At 50.8% G+C, this 20,423-nt stretch overlaps 1 protein-coding gene across 1 annotated transcript; it reads right to left on the minus strand.

Annotated features, from left to right (window-relative positions):
- Positions 1 to 9,383: 9,383 nt before the first annotated feature.
- Positions 9,384 to 10,797, minus strand: LOC149359760 (uncharacterized). The gene has a single exon (XM_089569138.1). It carries the CDS (start codon positions 10,785 to 10,787, stop codon positions 9,384 to 9,386), a length of 1,404 nt encoding a protein of 467 aa, XP_089425264.1. The 5' UTR covers positions 10,788 to 10,797.
- Between the last annotated feature and the right edge of the window lie 9,626 nt (positions 10,798 to 20,423).

The raw sequence follows: 20,423 nt of genomic DNA on the forward strand, positions 1-20,423 counted from the left end.
CTCTTGAGTACTAAGTCGCCCGTGTTGAAAACGACGTGACGGCGACCTTTGTTGTACTGATCCGCCTGCTCCATGCGCGCGACATCGAGGTTTTCGCGGGCTGCTCGCTGCGCTGCCTCCAGGCGCTCCCGGAGCCTTGCCGCGTACTGCGAAAGCGGAGGGGGCGCAGGCCCCGCCGCGTCGAGTAGGGCATTCTCTAGCGGAAAAGCGATCTCTCTCCCAAAATTCAAGTAAGCGGGTGTAATAACCACTGACCTGTTCACGGTTGTCCTTGTAGCGAACGCCAGTTCGGACAGCCGCGCGTCCCAATCTCTGTGCTGCTCGGTCGTCGCGACCAGATTTCGATTCACCCGCTCGGTTATGTTGCTCTGAGCGTGGTAGGGACTCGTTCTCCTGTGGCGGATTTGAAGCGCCCGACAAGAGTCTACAAAAGACTTTGCTTGTGAAATAAGAAGCATTGTCTGTAATCAGGTCGGAAGGGAAACCGAAACGAGTGAAAGTCTCCAACAGTTTTTCCCAAATTCGTTCCGACACAAGCTTCCTAAGGGGGAAAACCTCAACCCACTTGGAATAGTGGTCCGTTATTAACAGGATGAACTGGTTTCCGCGCGCGGACCGAGGGAGGGGTCCCATGATATCGCACGCGACCACTTGCCACGGGTAGTTGCTAACTACCGCCTTCATCATGCCAGCGGGCTTGCCCGCCCGAGGCTTGGCTACCTGGCATACCGGGCAGGTACGGGCGTATCCCAGCACATCCTTTCTCATGCCTGGCCAGGTCGCGACACGGCATAACTTGTCGTAAGTCTTACTGCCGCTGCCATGGCCTGCCAGCGCTGAGTCATGGAAGTACTGCAGGAACCGTTTCCGCAACCTTCTCGGGACCACGACTCGGAAAGGGGATGCTATCGCCTCTTCCTCGTCAAGTTGGGGAATATAGCGGAGCAGCAAGCCATCATCGCCCAGCAGATACGCGTCGTACTTGCCCTCAGCGTTCCCGGTGCAAGCTGCGCTGCTCGCAAGCTCCTTCAGCACCCGCTGGCAAAGACCGTCTGCTTTCTGGGCCTCGATCAGCTCTTCTCTACTGACCGCTACTCCCCAAGACAGATTTCTTTCTGCCTCGCTCCTAGGCAGGCGAGCGGTCGCCGCCACGAGCTGCTGTGTTTCCCTTCCGTCACAGCACCGTGCGGGACCTTTGTCCGTCTCCTCTTTCGTCAAACCGGGCGCGACACTCCCGTCCGCCCTCTCCTCCTCTCCAACAGCGGTGACGCCGCTTTTTACAAAGCTGGGCTGCGCCTCTGAAGCGCTTCCGCCAGCATTCCACGGTGCGCGCGATAAAGCATCGGCCACCTTGTTCAAGCTGCCCCGGCGGTACTCGATGGCGTACGCGTAACGTTGCAACGTCAGCGCCCATCTCGCGAGTCTGCCTGCGGGGTTCTTGAGCCACTTTAACCAAGACAATGCCTGATGATCTGTCTGCACGGTGAAGACCGCTCCGTCTAGGTACATGTCGAACTTCGACAATGCGAACATGATCGCCAGGCATTCCTTTTCGGTCACGAAGTAATTCCGCTCCGCCGATGTGAGCGTGCGACTAGCGAACGCGACAGGGCGCAGTTTGCCCTCGTGTTCCTGCAACAAAACAGCTCCAACACCGTAGTCACTAGCGTCTGTCTGCAAGACAAACTGCTTGTTCAGGTCGGGGAGGCGCAGACTAGCGGTATTCGCTATCGCGCGAGCCAAGGCAACAAATGCGTCACTCTGTTCCTTGCCCCAGACCCACTTCGAGCCTTTACGCAACAGCAGGTTCAGCGGCCTTGCAAGCTCCGAACAGCGCGGGATGAATTGCCTGTAGAACGCAACCATCCCCAAAAACCTCTGCAAGCTTTTCACATCCATGGGGCAGGGGTAGTTCAGAATTGCCTGCAGTTTGTCATCATTCGGTCTCAGTGTGCCATCATCCACGACAAAGCCCAAGAGGTTCACTCTCTTCGATGCCAACTGCACTTTCTTTGGATTAATGGTTAGACCGGCACGTCTCATTCTATCGAGAACGGAATTCAGGTGAATGAGGTGCTCCTCGAACGACTGTCAGAATATCACATCGTCGTCGAGGTACGCCATGGCGTAGTTGAACCTTGCATCGCCCAGCACGATGCCCATCAGTCGCATGAACGTGCTCGGGGCGTTAGACAAACCAAACGGGAGTCGAGTAAATTCGAAGAGCCCGCGGTGGCAGGTGAATGCGGTTTTCTCAATGTCACCTTCGGCCACCTCAATCTGTAGGTACCCTCTGCTTGCATCTAGGACTGTGAAGAACCTCGCGTTCCCTAACGCGTACATCACAGCCTCGATCGACTGAAAAGGGTACGCAACCGTAGGCGTCAGTGAGTTGAGCTTACGATAATCAACACACAGCCTGACCGATCCATCTTTCTTCGGTCTAGAACCACTGGTGACGCCCAGGGACTTTGTGAGGGTCTCACCGCACCGGTGTCAATCATCTCGTCAAGGGCACAGTCGAGAAGGTGCGTCTTATGCGCACTTAACGGCCTCAAGTTACACCTGAAAGGGCGCGTATCACCCGTCTGAATGTCGTGCTGAAGCAGGTCGGTTCTGCCCGGTTTCTCCGTGAAGCAATCCGAAAACGGGAGTAAAGTTTCCGCGAGCCTTCGGCGCTGACTACTGGGTCCTGAGAAAGACGCAATAATCGCTTCTAACGGGCCACCGTTTCTCAGCATCTCGAGGGAGCTCCCCTGCCTTTCTGTCGCACAGGCGTGGACACCCACCTTTTGTGCAGGACAGCCGGGCAAGGATGCGCTTTCGAAGGGAATGAGGGGGGCGAGCTGGCTGTAACGATAGCCATTCTCCCCCATGTCGAGCACAATGCCTTCGCTCGAGAGAAAATCCCTTCCCAGAATTACCGGTATCGACAAGCCAGGCAGATAGACGAAGCGATGTCTCCGCTTTCTGCCGTCAAAGCGCATCGTAAGACGCACTGCTCCCTTTGCCTTTGCCGCCCCAGCTGCTAAGCTTAACGGGGTTTCGGCCGGTCTGACACGGATGTTACCTATCCGGCAGGCCTCGTACACCTCGTCACCGACCAGTGACAGCGTTGAGCCCGTGTCTACGAGTGCGGAGTAGCATCGACCGGCTAACTGCACTAGCATAAATGGGCTTGAGAGCGGAACGACTCCCTGAGCTCTACAGGCGAGCGGGACAAAGGCCTCCTCGTCGCCGGCGCGGGAGTTCTTTTCCTGACTAGCGCCTTGACAACCATGAAATTCTCCCGCTGACGGTGAAAGGCCGGTGCCACCAGACATCACCGCCAGCGTCTGGCGTTTCCCTGCATACGCCTAGCTTGGCACTCGCGTGCCATGTGGCCGGGCTGGTTGCAATTCCAGCAAAGCCGGTCGTTCACCCGCCGCGTGGACGGATTACCCCTCGTTCCACGAAGCGGTTGGGGACGACTCTCCCCTTTCTCCGCGCCTTCCTGACGCTCGCTCGGCGCGCGGCCTGTGAGGCCGGCAAGACGCCGCTGCTCGAATGCGTACGGGTCCAGCGCGCGAGGGACAACAGGGGGTTCCGCCTGCCTTTCCACGGCCATTACCTCGGCGCGCCGAGCCCTCATCGCGCATTCTCTGCCTCCATCCCATGCGCATCCCGGTTCCAGCGATTCGGCCGGCCTGGGGGGCGGCTGGTAGCGCAGTTCGGCCAGTAAATCCGCCTGCACGGTCTTGGCCTCCTGCGCTAGGGCCTCGAGGTTTGTAAAACTGCGGCCCCGCAGATACGGCTTGAAGCGTAGATGGCACTGCCTGATCACACGCGCAACCTGATCTCGGTCGGTTGCCGTCGGATCTGCCCTCTTGTACAGCTCCTGCATTGCGCGTACGTACTCGAGGAGGCTTTCCTCTGGGTGTTGGGTGCGCAACGCGAGCTCCTCCAGCATCCGGCGCTCATAATCAGGCGGCAAGAACTCGGCGCGGAAACGGTCTTTGAAGTCCGCCATCGACTGGAAAGTCGGCTGGCAGCGCCGCCATCGCGCCGCGCTCTCGACGAGTGCTACAGGCAGGACCTGCCCTAGCATTACGTCATCTGGGGCGCCCAGAGCCGTCTGGTAGTCCTCGAGTTGTTGTAAAAACTCGTGGACTGATTTCGCGTCCCTGTACCCGGAAAAGGAGGGGACCTCCATATTTATCCGCGGGCGCGATGCTGTCGCCGCTGCTACCGATGCTGCGGCCTGGTTGGCGCCAGCCAACCAACCGAGCTGACGGGCTAATGCGGCAAACATCTGTCACCTGCCCCATTACGGCCGCCGCGTCGGCCGTCTCACTACCGGCTGCCCCGCCATCCAAAGCCGTGGCTGAAACATCCTTTCTGGGAGGCATAGTTCGCGCTAACTGTCCGGCCGCACCGGCTAACTGCTCATGGCAACAAGAACATTCATATACACAACAATCTATCTACAAACACACGGAAATACACAACAGGAAACGCCCGAAAACTACATAAATAACACAAAACCCCTAACAAATTTACAGCACTACACAAGTCGCTACCCCGCGAACATTCCGCCTGACCCGCTCCTTAACCCTAGCGGTCCGGCGTGGCCCTGAACAAAGAGGGCCTGCCACGAGTCTGGCTGCACGTCCCAAAATCGGCAGAGAAATCGTCCACAAGGTGTTAATTAAAGCCCCACGTTGGGCGCCATTATTTGTGGGCGATTCCTCTGCGCGGGGCCGCACAGGCAGTCACTCGAGGCAGGTCTTTGTACAAAACGGTTTATTCTCACATGGCAGGTCGGTCGTCGTTGGGGCAGCGGGGCCAGGTGTCGGGAGAGCTGGTCCGAGAGAGAGCGCGAGCCTTCCCGGTCGCGCCTTATTAAGGCTTTCTCCTAGCCTCGCTCCCCCCGCCCCACCACTCGGGAAGAAGGGGTCCGAGGCTACTCGCGGTGAGCGGCGCGAGATTTGACCTGCCCGCGAGCAGACCCTACAAACGATACATGTCACAGCCACAAAGTGTGCACGGAAAATCTCATCACTGGAAGGTTAGTGCGGGCCTTGCTCGCAAACAACAAAGACATTGACTAATCTCGTCAAGAATGGACTGGCGGTCGTAACAGTGGACAGTAAATACCCGGAGGCTATCGTTTTATCTTCGGGGCTAGGAGTCTACCACTTTTCATAGAAAATAAAAGCTTCGTTGAAGGCTTTGGCTCCCGCGTTTTGATGCTTTTTAAATACACATAAATGCACAGGGGAGTCCACTGGTCATGTAAAATACATGCAGCGAGCAGAAATGCTGCCGCGGACGGTTCTGAATACTTGCGAAAAGGCTAACGCTATACTCTCAGACATGCCTTTATTAACTTAAAGAAATAAATAATTATGCGCGCGACCTGACAGACCGACGGACGGACGAATGCACACGAGGTAGTGTGGGCAAAATGAAAAAATAATATTGCCCAACCCGAGACAACAGGCAGGCTGGCATGGAGGCAGGTAGCTGGGTAGGTAGATAATTATACACCCTACGCTGTCAATACACCCTAGGGCAGCGATGGCGTAGAGGTAGTGCATCCGCCTCGCGTCCAAGAGGACCAGGGTTCGAATCCCGGTGCAGCGCAATTCTCCAGCGAGTTAGAAAAAAAATATCGCGTGTCGATGAAGTTGCATAACCAGGCCTGGGGTGGGGCCTGATCTCGTTGACCAGAGCCGACAACAACGCACTCCCTTACCACAAAAGGACTTGGCCACTTTGGTGTAGTACTTGGCCGCGACCTTCTAAGAACAATACCGTACCCAACTTCCCCTAATGTCAATTTCTGGGGAAACCCCTGGTGACACGCACTATAAGACATAACATATTAAAGCACTAACTCTCCAGAGTTAGTGCTTTTAGGCTATTTTTAGTCTCAGTCTTTTAGGCTATTTAGGCTATTTTTAGTCTCAAAACGTCGCCGCAAAAGTTCTGGCGATACTTTAGTGATAGGAAGGAGAGAATACAGGAGATTAAGCACGAAAATAAGGTACTGATAAAGAAGGAGCATATAGTAGATTACTTTAATCACTTTTTCCAGTCGGTATTCACTGCAACCCAAGATGACATAGACGTTAGTGCAGAACACCTGTTGCCTAGCCAAATGAATGACGTCATAATTACGCAGGATGGTGTATTCCAGCAGCTCCTCAATTTGGATGCTAAGAAGGCCAATGGACCAGACAACATACCAACCCAGTTTCTCCGAAGATATGCCGAGTGGGCGTCGAGATACCTTATACTTATTTTTCAAAAATCTTTGCACACCCATTGTGTACCACAAGATTGGCGCAATGCACTAGTAATTCCGGTGTTTAAAGGGGGAAACCGAGAACTTGTAAATAACTACCGCCCAATATCTCTTACATCGATTTCTTGTAAACTTATGGAACATATTATAGCGAAGCACATCTTTCATCACCTAGAAACAAACGGTTTACTTTACCCTCACCAACACGGATTCAGAGCAGGCCTTTCCACCACTACACAACTTGTAGAGACAATTCATGATTTTGCAATGACGATTGATGGGAAGCAGCAGATTGACGTAATCGCTGTAGACTTTGCCAAAGCTTTTGACAAAGTGCCGCACAATAAATTAGTTTTTAAACTGGAAAGAGCTGGAATTAATTTGAATATTGTGAAATGGATTAAAGCTTATTTAACAAATCGTAACCAAGTGGTCAAAGTGGATGGTCATGTGTCCAGCCCACTAGCAGTGCTTTCAGGAGTTCCGCAGGGTTCTGTTCTGGGACCATTGTTATTTTTAGTCTATATTAATGATATCTCTGCTGTTCTGGAACCAAATGTACGACTAAAGCTATTTGCAGATGACTGTTTAATTTATTCTACAGTTAGAAACAAGGACGACCAGCTTAGAATTAACAACTCTTTACAGGCTTTAAGCGAATGGTGCAAAAAATGGAACATGGAAATAAATTATTCGAAATCAACATACACGCACATTACAACGAAGAAGTCTGTTCTTTTGTTCCCATATGTCATTGGTGACAAATGTTTGGTAAATGTAACTCAGTTTAAGTACCTAGGAATGACAATAACACAAAACTTAAATTGGGGCACACATATAGAAGAGGTTTGTTCTAAAGCATACCAGAAGTTATATTTTCTGAGAAAAAAATTGGAGCATGCTACACGGGATGTAAGACTAATTGCATATAAAGCTTTTGTGAGGCCAGTCCTTGAGTATGCGTCAGTAGTATGGAGTCCTAAACAGAATTATTTAAAGAAACAATTAGAAAGAGTTCAGAGGTACGCAGTACGCTTTATTTGCTGCCGATATCGAAGGACAGACTCAGTTGCGGATATGCTCTCTTCCTGTAACCTGGATTTATTAGAAACACGACGACAAAAAAATCGGCTGAAGTTATTGTTCCAGATGCTCCAAGGACAGATAAATATTCAGAAGGAAACATACATACAAGCACCAGGCAAACGCAGTTCTAGAACAAATCATGGTCGGATAATTCAGCCTTACAACGCCCGTAGTGAAACTTTCAAACATTCCTTCTTCCCTCATGCAGTTGAAATGTGGAATGATTTGCCAATGAGTGTTGTGGAACAGAGTGATGTGCATGCATTCGAACGATCTCTGGATAACCACCTGCTTGAAAGTACCATTTGATGCTTGACTGAATGATGTACCGTGTCATGCTGATGTATTCAATGCTTGTGAATAGTGCTGTTTTTCTATGAAATTTTTATACCCTCTCTGTAAGGACCCTCACACGAGGGTTGACAGTATTGTTAAATAAATAAATAAATAAAAGGATGGAAGAGGCTCTCTATCCCTTCCTCTTGTGTGTGTGTGTGTGTGGTTTTTGGCGCATTTACTTTACAATAACGGGCAGCAGTTATAGCCGCAAAGCTATCACGAGTTTCGCATGGCAGCGACAACGTCCTCCGACAAGTGTTTTAAAATCCCTCAGTGTAAGGCGAATTTTTACAACATTTATTATAACGGGAAAATTTAGTTTGTACGAGGCCTATTCATCACAATTGAAGTCATGCAACTTTTAGCCAACAGATCTAAGTCTCCTCCGCCGTTTACCGTCTGACCTACAGACGACCAGAGTCCACAAAACTGCGTGGCCCACTCTAAAATAAGTAACCGAAGGCCGTAAGTTCCCTGCCTTCAGCAGAAACTAGATTCCAGGACTGCACGCACATGGGGACGACAACAGTCGCTCAAAGGACATACGCAATTTTCAAGCATTCCATTAGGGAAAATCTAAGCATTGATTCGAGGCACTTTGTATGCACGCTGGAGTGTGGCGAGTGCGAAATGCAGTACGTAGGACGGACCGACAATTCCTTGCGGATTAGATTCGACAGCCTTCGCGCTCTCCCAGCCTTGGTTCCGAGAGCTTTGCTGAAGGCTGATCTTGCTTGACACTCTGTTGGAAGCAACGAACACATACATGCAAGCACATAGACACGCACGCACACACGGGTAGGCAGTGAAGGTCTCAGCTCAGCCGGTTTAAGATTATGTGCCGACAGTTTATAGAATGGAATTGTCTTAATCAGGGCAGCTTTACAAGCTTCAGTTATTCATTACATATTTACCTGACTCGGCTTGTGCCTTCATATTGGTATAAAGGCAAAGGTCACCCGAGGAGGCTATACTTCTGCCCAGTGCAAATGGCGCCGACATGCAATTTTGGAGGAATATAGACACCATGTGAGCGAGTTGTTTAGCATGTTCAAGCTTTTTTTCTGGACCCCTTCAGGACCATGTTGCCGCTTTCATTCTCATGACCTGGATTCCATAGGAGCCAAATTTGGTGCTGGAAGGTGAGAATTTGCTTATGCTGCCCTTCTGACAGCCTTGTTATCTAGGTAACTGGATTTTAGAAGACAATACTCATAGGTCGAGAAAAAAGTCTGAAGGCATTCGAAGGAAAAAAGAGACAACGCACTTGTCCCTCGAGGCAAATGCTAAAAGCTTCGATTTTTCTATTCCTTAATGCGGAGTTTGCCAGCTTGAATCTTCAATTTCTTCTCCGCCTTAACAAGCGCTGGAATTGCTAGGGAATGCAATAATGGTAAACTCAGACACATAGTGCGGAAGAACAAACTTTCTCAATGTGGTGCTTCCTCAACGCGTTTAAATAGCAGCTATGTACGGCTCACAAAACTTACCTTTGTCAATAAGACACTGTCAACACTGACGTTTACCTTGGCGACACATTTAATTTGGAGCAGCACACATGTTTAACACAGTAGAACTAAGAACGCATACAAGAAACACTTAAAAAAGTCTGTGACAGGAGGAACGTTTCTGATGCGATGAAAGAAAAGGCATTAGCATCAGTGCAGCGTCACTCAAAGCACCACAGCCAGCCTTCATCGAGCTTCTCAAGCTCCGACGAAAGCATCAGCGGTTCGTCCAAAATCTCTACACTGCTGCCCAAGAATAGGCCGACATCAAAGGGAATTGGATTTGTAGAAGAGATATCAACTCCCGGATGTGGTGAGTATAACCCCGACAGTTTACGGCCTTTAGCATCATCACCAGCAGCATAAACCCCCCCTGCACAAGGGTCTCTAGCTCCCTTTGCTGCTTCATTCAACGAATGTTCAGCAAATTTTTGTGGGCGCGAGATAAAATACGGCTTTTCAGCTTGCCTGTCTTTTGACAGGTCAGCCTTTTCAAATACCGGCTGTCGCTTTTGACCGCAGTCTTGTCTTGAACTGAGGGTATCCCCTGCAGTCAGGCAGTCAATCTTAGCAAGGGTCCTTGATCTTTGCTTTTTGACAAAGGTACCAGTTGGGGACCTAAGATCGCTGGCGACTGGAACGAATTTGGAAATAGGCTTTGCGGTTTGCTTCGGGTACCCAGAAAGCCCTGTTTGGCGACACTCGCTAGTTTCCTGTAAACTAGCACCCGCAGGTCGGCAAGGTGGTACAGACGTCGATTCAGTGGCGACAGTCTGTCCCTGATGTATTCTCTCAACTTCTGTTTTCGTCGTTGCGGAGCCATGGGACATTTTGTGAGGCACTTTCTCTGACCTTAATCTCACTTCACACGAACACTGCTCTGCCAAATTAGCGCCTCCTTCACCTTTGGCATGAGCTAGCATTTTTCTCTTACAAGGCCCGCATCTTTCTAAGCGGGGATCAACTTTTTGCGCTTTATGCGGGTTGAGTGATTCGTTTATTGCGTGAGAGTATTTTGGGCCTTTCAGTGTGGATACTTCTTCAGTTCCCGTTGATGCATAGCTTTTAAGCCTGATGACATCATCATCATCATCCGCCTTTACAGGGCTGACACAAGGTGAGATATCCATTGGCACAGCATCATAGCTCTCACCCACAAGGCTGGTAGGCTCTTGATATGAAGGCCTTTCTTGCATGACCGTAGAGGGATACTGAGAATGTGTCGTGGCTTGGGGCGCATACGGTGCAGGGAAACCATAGTAGGCTCCATTCGAACCATAGCAGGTTCCATTCCAGTACTGTTGATAGGGATGGTACGCTGGCCATGTAAAACCGCCGTAGTACGGATGCAGCTGGAAACTGGGCAGGAACCAGAGCGGAGGGGGAGGAATATGGCGCCAAAAAGCGAAGGAGTCACCCTCTGTAGAGTTCTGGTTCGGCGACATTGCCTGTCCACATGAGTCATCCCCGACACAGTTGTGCTTTATCGATGCTGCCTGTCCACGCAAGGCGTCCCCGGTAGTGTTCTGGTTCGGCGATGCTGCCTGTTCGCACGAGTCGTCCATGGCTCATGGGAAGCAGCATCCTGGAGTACAAAAGCGAAAGATCTAACATGTAGTTGTCTTAGCTCCGTTTTCATAGCGCACACTTTTGACACAGTACAGGTTTAACAAAATTTCTCAGAACCTTGAAATTGAATTCAGCGGCCGAGAGGTTGCTTGAGCTCTCCTAGTAAACAGGGAGTGAGTAAACTATCTGTTTTTTAATTGGTTCCCAGGACGCTCACGCCTTTTTGAATAAACCTTTCACTTGCCTGCAGCTTTTATATAACTCATTACTGCTAAATGCTGGAAGTGGCTGCCACCTTTTGTGCTTGCACAATGAGCCACCTGTTTTAAAATGTAAATTAACTGAGTCAAATTAGGTGCATTACAAGGAACGTAAGCATGATGGCATCACACTCTTACCGTCACCACCACCATCATTACTATCCCGTCCACTGAAGCCGCAGTGGCTCAGTGGTTATGATGCTCGGCTGCTGACCCCAAAGACACGGGTTCGATCCCGGCCACAGCGGTCGAATATCAATGGATGCGAAATTCTAGAGGCCCGTGTGCTGTGCTATGTCAGTGCACGTTAAAGAACCCCAGGTGGTCGAAATTTCCGGAGCCCTTCACTACGGCATCCTTCATATAGTACGAGTCGATTTGGGACGTTAACCCCCATAACCTAAACCTGAAGGATAGAGGCCTCTCCCTATGATGTCCCGTGATGACGCTTTGTAGTCCCTCCATTTGTTTAAATTTGTTCCGGCTAGCGACGGCTGCAGGCATGGACCGCTTGGGCGGTGCGAGCGTTCTTTGCTCTCCGGCGCTTTGATTTTGCTTCCATCACCGGCGTGTTAGCATAGTCTGATTGCGCTGCGAACAAATAAAGGTCGACCGGTTGCGTGAATTAAAAGAACGAAGGGCTCTTCTCTAGTTGCAATACTAAATAGGATGGCCACTGCATTAAAGCAATCCTACCTCAGATATGGCAGGGTCGACATGCACGTAAGGCAGGAAAGGCACACCTGGTGTTGTCGGCTCTCCAAACTCGCTGACGCTGGTTCCAATGAGTCGAAAACAGGAGCATCGTCAGAGAACATCACTCAGCGCCAGTTCTCCATAGTCCATGATTCATGGTCTTGTGCGAACGCAAGCCTTGCTTTTTTATTTATTTATTTATCATCATACCCACAGCGCCATTGGCTGGCATTACAGTGGGGGGGGGGGGGGGGGGGGTAGAAGAAAAAGTTCTATTTGCTTCTAAGATCGTTGGATTCTGCGACGGTACTGGGCTTCGCAGAACAGCCAGGTGTAGACAACGTGTCATGGTTGACGTGCTGACACACAATTGGAAAGTTTCCTTTATTTCACGAGCCGTAATGCTGATCGTTTCTGCTGTAGCGGCCACAATAAATGTAGATCTTGATCCTCGACGGTAACCCGCTGTCTGTGCCCACGACGCATGCTTTCAAGCCGCCCCACACCACAGAATGCCTGCAAAATTATGGTAATTGCAGACCCTGGACGACCTGTTTCCTTTACAATGACGCGTTGCTGTGACGGTTACGAGAAACGATTATTCGCGCTCTTTTCGAGCCGTACAGAAGCTGACGCGTGAATGTTCGATTCCACTGTACAGATATTTGAGCTTTCCTGGAGGCGGTAAAGTTGTGCTCACTGCAAGAAACAAGCGAATCAGGAACTGCCGCGTTGGACAACGACTGCAACCCGATTGGTCTTTATCACTGTTCGCATCGCAACCAGACGCTGATAACACCACGATGAGGGAAGCGAAATAAGAGCGCTGCAGGCGTTCTGAGGCGTACACGCGAAGCGCCTGCGCGCCCAGCACGCGCCGCGACGGGCCTCGAAAAGTGGCATGCACCTCCATGTTCCTGGTGCTGGCTCGCTACCCTTCGCGAGCCGACTGAAAAAATGTTAAGCCGTGAACAGAAGATGGTAGGGGAGCTGCAAGGATTCCAAGAAAACTTGGGGTAACCTGAAAGACCTTCCAGCCATGAAGAAAAGAGTCCCCGAAAGCCCCGCATTTCATTTGATGCCGATAGTGCTGCCGCCCACAGACCTGTCTACAGCGCTCGAATTCCCTGCCACCTGCGCTCTGCAGCGCCCACAGCGCCGCCAAGCGGCAACGCCTGGTTTAAGATAGCGCTTTGCGTATTGTCTGAGCATCAGACACGCGTTGTCTCGAACCAGGAGCTTCCGCTAGACGTCGCTCTGCGCGCTGCGCAGCGCAGACGGCACGGGGTTCGAGCGCTTTATACAGGCCTGTGGACGACTGCGCTGTACATCTTGTGTTGTTAGGACGTTACTTGTAAGCAACGCAGCGCACAGTAAGCACGCGGACACAGCACAACGTTCCGCAGTTTTCTGCGTTTGTGAGGCCCTGTCACCGATCGTAAACGTGCGCCCTTTTCACGCGTGGCTGACCTTTAAGCCACGACCCTCAGCTCTAGCGATCCCCAAACCAAGCGTCACGACAACGCTCGCTGTTATACCCACACTTCCTGCACGGCGCGCCGCAAGCTTACCCCACACAGTCGCTCGCAATAGTGTGCCAAAAAGGATGGGTGGCCCGAAGCGAAGTTGCAGTACTTTTAATACACATCTGATAATTTTTGCTCATTTGTTTCTGTCTGTTTGGGAAATAAAGCGCCGCTAAAAAGCTGGAAACACAGATCTCTCACAATCGTCCTGTTCTCGGAAAGGCCTACAAGCGCAAGGACAGAAAGTGTAGCTAAAAAAAAACGAAATTCAGCGGGCACATTGACTATCGAAAGTGCGTAGAGGCGAAAGCGTTTTCCGCACCACTTTGACTGCCCCTGTGGTGCTGGTGACGTCACCATTGATCACGTCACACATAATTAATGGCATAATGACTAATTTCTACGTAATGACAATTATTAATCAATGGCCAATTACTGATTAATGACTAAATACTAATTGACTGCTAATAAATGACGCTTAAGTTTCGCCTTTAGGAGTGGAACGCGACAGCGTGTTGTAGCGCTGCCAGCGAGTCCACGGACCACCACCACCCGTTCGGCGCGATGCCTTGCCCTTTGAACGCAACGCTTTTTGAGGAAAGGAAAAGGCGCAGTAATTCTCTGTCATATCGGTGGACACCCGAACCGCACCGTACAGGAAGGGAGGAAGTGGGAGTGATAGAAGAAAGAGAAAGACGAGCCGTAATGAGGAAAAGGACATTTCACATATCCCGGTGGACACCCGTCATCCGTTTGTAGAGGAAGGGAGGAAGTGGGAGTGAAAGAAGAAAAATTGGTAGTGGTTTAGCTCTGGTTAAACACGGAGGATTGCGAAAGCAAGGAAGACAGAGGGAGGCGGTGGAGAGCGCGCGGCAGCGGCGGCGGCGGAGCGCCAGCTGTGCGCCATGTGACGTCACCGCTCCTCGCGCATGCGCAGTATGGCCTTTGATCAGCTCCGCGAAATGGCTCGGCAACTCGCGTAGTGTTCCTTTCGCAACAAAAGTGAAAGAAGGGTCATAATGAAGAAAAGAAAAATTGTATTTGAGGAAAGGAAATTACACAGTAACTGTCTCACATATCTCGGTGGACACCCGTCATTCGTTTGATGACGTCAGCTGCGCTCTTCGATGAGTCACCCCAGGTGCTGGATGTAACGCTGGCGGACGGACGGGAGAATGAGCCTTTAAAGGGACATTGAGGAGAGCACTATTAATATTTTTTTTATAGTAAAATCCGATAGTTCGGCATGTCATGGCTTTGTTGCCACTTGGCCGGCAGCGAAAGATGCATTTATTTCTAAGAAATTTGGATTCGAAGTTGAAAAAGTTTTTCCCGCCGCTCTGATTCAAACTTGGGATTCGTCTATGACGACACAGGACTAAGAGACACACGTGAAACATGACGTGCACATGACGTAACGCAGACTCCGTGATTTCTGGCTGCCAGCAGTGCGGCCTATATCACCTTGCTGCCGTTGCGCTGCTCCTTGTTATGGGGTCCTGTTGTCTTCTCGGCTGGACGACTGCCGTTGTTGTGCGACACATTATCGCAGCAGCCGAAAAGCTACCGCCGGCCGCACGTTGAAGGCATCTATCGGCTATTGCGGCCGTCGCTACAGTCGCTTCGATTACGTTTGCACTGGCGTTTTGCCAGCGTTACGATGGATCTCGTTCTCGAAGTCGTCAACGAAGTTCTCGCAAATAGACACCTTTAGCATACCGTGTACCTTGTTACCGCTAGCGGAATACCGGGAGCCCGCCTACCGCCGGAAAACAGGCGCTGATTTGTCCCGATGCTTCAGGAGCGCGCGTAGCAGCCGGGCACGTGGCGCCATCTGGCGACGTCAAGGAGATTTGCGCATGCATTGGCTGCGCCTCAGTGATGCATGGTTTCTCGGTTCCTGGTGTTGCTAGAACCATTCGTTCTAGCAACACTGTTTTGTCCTATGATCTCATCACGCTTGTACTTGCGAGTTTGGCATGTGGCGGCGATACCTGTATTTTGGTTCTTGCTATTTTCTACGTTACAAGAGCTTTGTTGTCAGTATGAGTGGCGTTTTTGTAATCAGGAGCTGGTATTCTGTCGATACAAGCCAACTGCAATTTCTCCTCAGTGTCCCTTTAAAGGCTTTCACCTTAAAGAGATATCCAGCTTACACTTATTCCAGATACGCTAATTCCGCTTAGCATGTAATATCAAAAAGCCCGTCGTACTAAAACTACAATGGACGAGCGAATACTTCCGCATCATCCCACGCGAAATTGCAGCCACACGCACGCACGCACGCACGCACGCACACACACACACACACACACACACACACACACACACACACACACACACACACACACACACACACACACACACACACACACACACACACACACACACACACACACACACACACACAATGAACTCACGGAGTGAGACTTGTCAACAAGGACATGATTTTTTCATAATGACACAAAAATTCGTGCTCTGTGTGTTTGGGTTGCATACCGCGCTTGAATCGATGTTGTTTAGAATATGATTAAATTAAGTATATCGCGCACACTGCCTGCCCTTCAGTTCTTGAACACGCGCGCGGTTTAACTCAGTCACTACAAGCGCGCGGTTCAAGCTCCTTTCCTGGCGAAGAAATAAAAAGTTGGCCGGAGCCTTACACCGTATCCGGAGCTATGACGACGCTACAACCACGCACAAGGCTGTTCGTGCAACGCTAGCACAAGCTTCACGACGTTGTCGGAAGTTTTGCCCGACATGAATCGAAAATAGAAAAAGACGCCTGTTATCACCTGGCACGATCAAGAGCGGCGACCGTTGGCGGCTTACGTCGTTGGCACCACGCTCGCAGAGCAATATTTTCCAGCTAGCTGCTCTCTCCGACGAATACGTTCCAGCGGCCTTCCTCACGTGTATTCTATAGGCCTCTTGCGCTGGAGTTTGCGGTAACGTGGCGGCGCCTGGTGGCAGCAAGGAAAAGCTGGCTGGGTAGTACCAGGTTGGGTAGTAGTGAGCCCTGGCTGTGACGGCGCAGCTTTCTAGCCTGCGTTTTGCGTCGATTCGCACGTTTTTCTGCACTGTTGTGAGTGCGACAAGGCTCGTCACTTGTGACCAACCACGCCGCAGCCTGGCCGTGGCTTAGTTTTTAGAAAACCGACGCTCCGTGTGCCTTAGGACGAAATGCAGGCAGCAGAAGGAATCTGCGACGCCGATCCGCCCGAGAGACATCGCTCAGTCTCGAAAAACATCTCCGTCGTTACTGCTGCGTCGTGGGCTGCCACGAGCAAGAAGGTCTGAATTCCAGTATCAAATTCCACCGTTTTCCTTCAAGGTCTCACGAAGCGGAGCGCCGGGCGCGCTGGATAGCTGCAGTTCGACGCACTAAGTAAGCGAACCTTCGCGTTGTGCTGGCTGCTTCGCCTGCCTTGATGTTTGTTTGGTTATCCGCGTTGCTGAAATTCGTTCTTTTTGCACATGCAGTCCGGACGGCATACCGTGGGATGCAGTGCCGAACACCAGGATATGCAGTCGCCACTTTGTGGGTAACGAGAAAAACAATGCCAGTCATCCCTCATATATATACCTACAATCTTCCCCGCGGTCTACAGCCGGCCTCATCCTCCTTGTGTTCGTCTTCTTCTGGCGCTTACCTCTCTCAAAAAATGTATATTTAGCGAGCAGCCGCATATGCAGGCGTAGAATGAGAATTTATGCATTCTACAACACAACTTGTGTAGTACATCCCTGCATAGGCAGTTGGACCAAGCAAGCAGCAAAGCAGCAAAAAAAAAAGTGTACCATGACAATCACCAAACAGTAGGGAATGCGCAACAGAGCAAGCAGCAAAAGGTGAGAAACGAACAGCATAATTCAGAGATCATATCAAGGGAATGCACAACACATCAAAGAGCACAAAAAAAATGCATGGTATAATTCATATGTCATATCAACATCTCACTTCAGATAATCACTATTAAGGCAAATCGGCATATCAGCAGGCATGGCTGGTGGTTCACGACTAGAGACCCGGCCACTGAGACAATTTACAATTCGGCCGGTGAAACGTGGTGAGGTGGCCAGGTGCGTGCAAATGACCACAAATGGGCGGGTTGATTAGGTGCGAATTCGCTGCGCACTACGAGCAGCCCAGCGTCGAGAGTGAAATGTGCACATTGTCGACCTCAAACCAGCAGGTATGTGGCAGCGCGGCATCACTGATAGCAGCGGACGTGTTCGAGCGATGTCGTTTTAAGGATGAAAGGCTACATCAAGAAAACGACATCAAGCGCGCAGCGCACGAGCTCGCGCTGCAGCGTTATTCGGCGGCGAGCTCATATGTGCACTGCATCATGTTAGCATTTGCTGAAGGAACAGATGGCTGCTACTACAAAGCAGGCAGTTTAGCGAGATGCAGTGCACAAAGACTGCAGGAGGCCCACCGTTTCGTGGCATGCTGAAAGACCGCTGCTGGCGCGGCGTGTACCGTCGTGCGCTCGAGCAGTCCCGTATACATGTCTGTTTAGCGCTGCTGCGAATTCATATGCAAGTATTTCATCGCGTTGGTGCGCTTAAATCTTGAAGCATGCAGACCTTATCTGAAGTTCGACTTCGTACGCGACTGTCTTCACTTGCGAATGACACCGCGCTGAAACTTCGCCGATTATTTCTTCAACAGAGTACACGTACTTGGCGTTGCATAATTTCTTCCCTTTACACAGCGTGCCAGCCTTGAAAAAATCTTCGGCGCCCGATATTCGCTGTAGGCCATGGCAGAGCACAAGCGAAAGTCGCGGGTACATACTAGCTGCCAACGTGCTTTCCGAAGCAGACGCCAGAGCCCGGTACTACCCAGCCGAGGGCAGAGGGCGCTCTTTAGCACCATTTTCGCAGCGCCCCCTGGGCAATGCAAGAGGTCTATTCTGTACATTCCTTATGCGCCACTAAACCCAACACAACACAACACAAAGCATTCCATACCGCATTCACTGCCATCTAAGAGGGGAAGGGCGCCATAGTAGTCGCACACAACGGTCGCCACACGCATAACGGCGAAACCGTCTTGAAGCGCTGATGTCCAATGAAAGTTCATGCAGGGGCCTCGAACATCGAACCCTAAATCCCGGTATACGATCGCAAAGCAAAGCATACACAAAAAAGAACCACTTACAAGGCAGAGGCAGCGTTTTTGCGTTCTGCGGAGAACAAACCTGAACTCGTTACATCGCTGCGACGAAGAATATTCCAGGCGCGACTTTCAAACCCTCGAGAACTCTCCTCCGATTGGCCCGAGGAACCAAAAGATCGCTCAACATATAGAGTAATACACTTCGCTCAGTTAGCCGCACCTTGAGCCGCGCAGATTGGTGACGCCATCTCTCGGTGAATGTGGTTTCACACGCTTCCAGGGTTGCCAGGTCCTAAGCTCGAAAAAGCGCCACAAAAATCCCAAAAGTAGCCAACGTGTCGCCGGAGTGTCAAAAATAGCCAAAAAAGCGCCAAAGTTGCAGAATAGCGGCACCAGAAGTATGCTAGAGGCATGGAGGAAGGAAAAAGACAGGAGAGGCCGTCACGTGACATTTTGTGAAGCCGGAAACCAGCTCGGCGCCATCTTGTCCGGACTGACGTCATCGCATAAGTCCCGCCCTCGACTACTGCGCGCGCGTTTCAAAGCCAACGAAGGAGCGTGCTACCGCAGGGGCACAGATCCCCGCGCTGGTGGCGCTTGGCTGCTTACCGGCCGGTTTAGGGCGCCCTATGCCGGTGTTCGTCAGCGGAAAAGTTAATAAAGCGGAAATACCCGTGTGAGACAGGCGGCTACTTTCAGTTACTGCTTCGTACTGCGTCGTCTCCACGCCGTCTCCAACTGCTCGGCTCTGGTCACAATTAGTAGCAGCCGAGAAAAATACTTATCTCAGCTCTTGCAAGCGCGAGAAGTGACCTTCGCTTTCAATTACTGCGGTGGTCCATCTTGCGGTGGTTATCTGCGGTGGCCCCCCTTTGGCAACGCCCGTCCCTGGGACTCTGAAGTTGAAGGCTGCATTCGATGAAACTAGTATACTTGCTCGAAATTAGCCTTCACCGGGTAAGGTGAAGGACACGCGAGAAACGTGGGCCCCTCGTCGCGCGAAACCACACGACGGCCACCGATGCCTGGGAAGGGCATTCGTCCGGTATCGAAAATCTCCTCCCTGTTCCTCAACTCTTGTAAGCACGGGAAGTGACCGTCGCTTTCAGTTACTGCGGTGGGCGAAGGACAACTAAGCACACGCGAGAAACGCGGGCCCCTAGCCGCGCGAATTCCACACGAGCAGTGGTGTAGCCAGAAATTTTGTTCGAGGGGGGCACATGTTTTATTTATTTACTGGAAACGAAAATAAATGTGGAAACGAAATGTGGAAACGAAAATAAGAGTGCCCATTTATTCTTCACCGTCGCACGGCGTATGGCACTCCTTTTAATTCTAGGCACAGTTCACCCCATTATTAACAGACCTTTTTACGTCAGTTTACTTTTTAATCCTTTGCATTCTCCTCAAATGAAGGTATCGCGAAAATAAAAAGTGCTTTTTTTTTAAAGGACCTGCAGCCGAGCGCAGCTAGGTTTGCGTATAGGCTTGAAGTTTTGACAAATGTCATTTGTTTGCAGTTGATGACTTTGTTATAGAGCAGAAGCTTTTGTGTTGTTGTATATGATGTGAAGATATTGTAAATAGCCACGTTTTTTCGTGCGAGTTGTTTTTTTTGTGAGAAAATAAATGTTTTTTACAAATGAAGTTCTCGGCATCCTGTGTGCATTCGTATCTTTATGTAGATATTGCAGTGAACAAAACTAACCCTTCGCCTTTATTAAAGAAAAAAAATCTCTAAGGTATTGTTTAAGCGCAGGGGCTCTCTCTTTTCATTTTTAGCGGCGGCGTATAACAGAGGCGTGCAAGCATGCAAAGCGAGCGCAGCGGCTTCCTTTAAAATATCGCCCTCCACCGATGTCATGGCCCCCGCTGCTCACACAAGCGCAATCGCGAAAAACGAAAATAGTTACACTAACACCAGTGACGATCACTAGAGCGTTGCAAGAGCACGCCTAATAGCAACGAGGTTTCACTGCCGATGGAAACCGGAGCGCTAATGGCACACGCACACTGCACGCA

This window comes from Amblyomma mixtum, chromosome 2, assembly GCF_055824585.1.
Source record: "Amblyomma mixtum isolate Tamu chromosome 2, ASM5582458v1, whole genome shotgun sequence".
Classification (NCBI taxonomy): Eukaryota; Metazoa; Arthropoda; class Arachnida; order Ixodida; family Ixodidae; genus Amblyomma; species Amblyomma mixtum.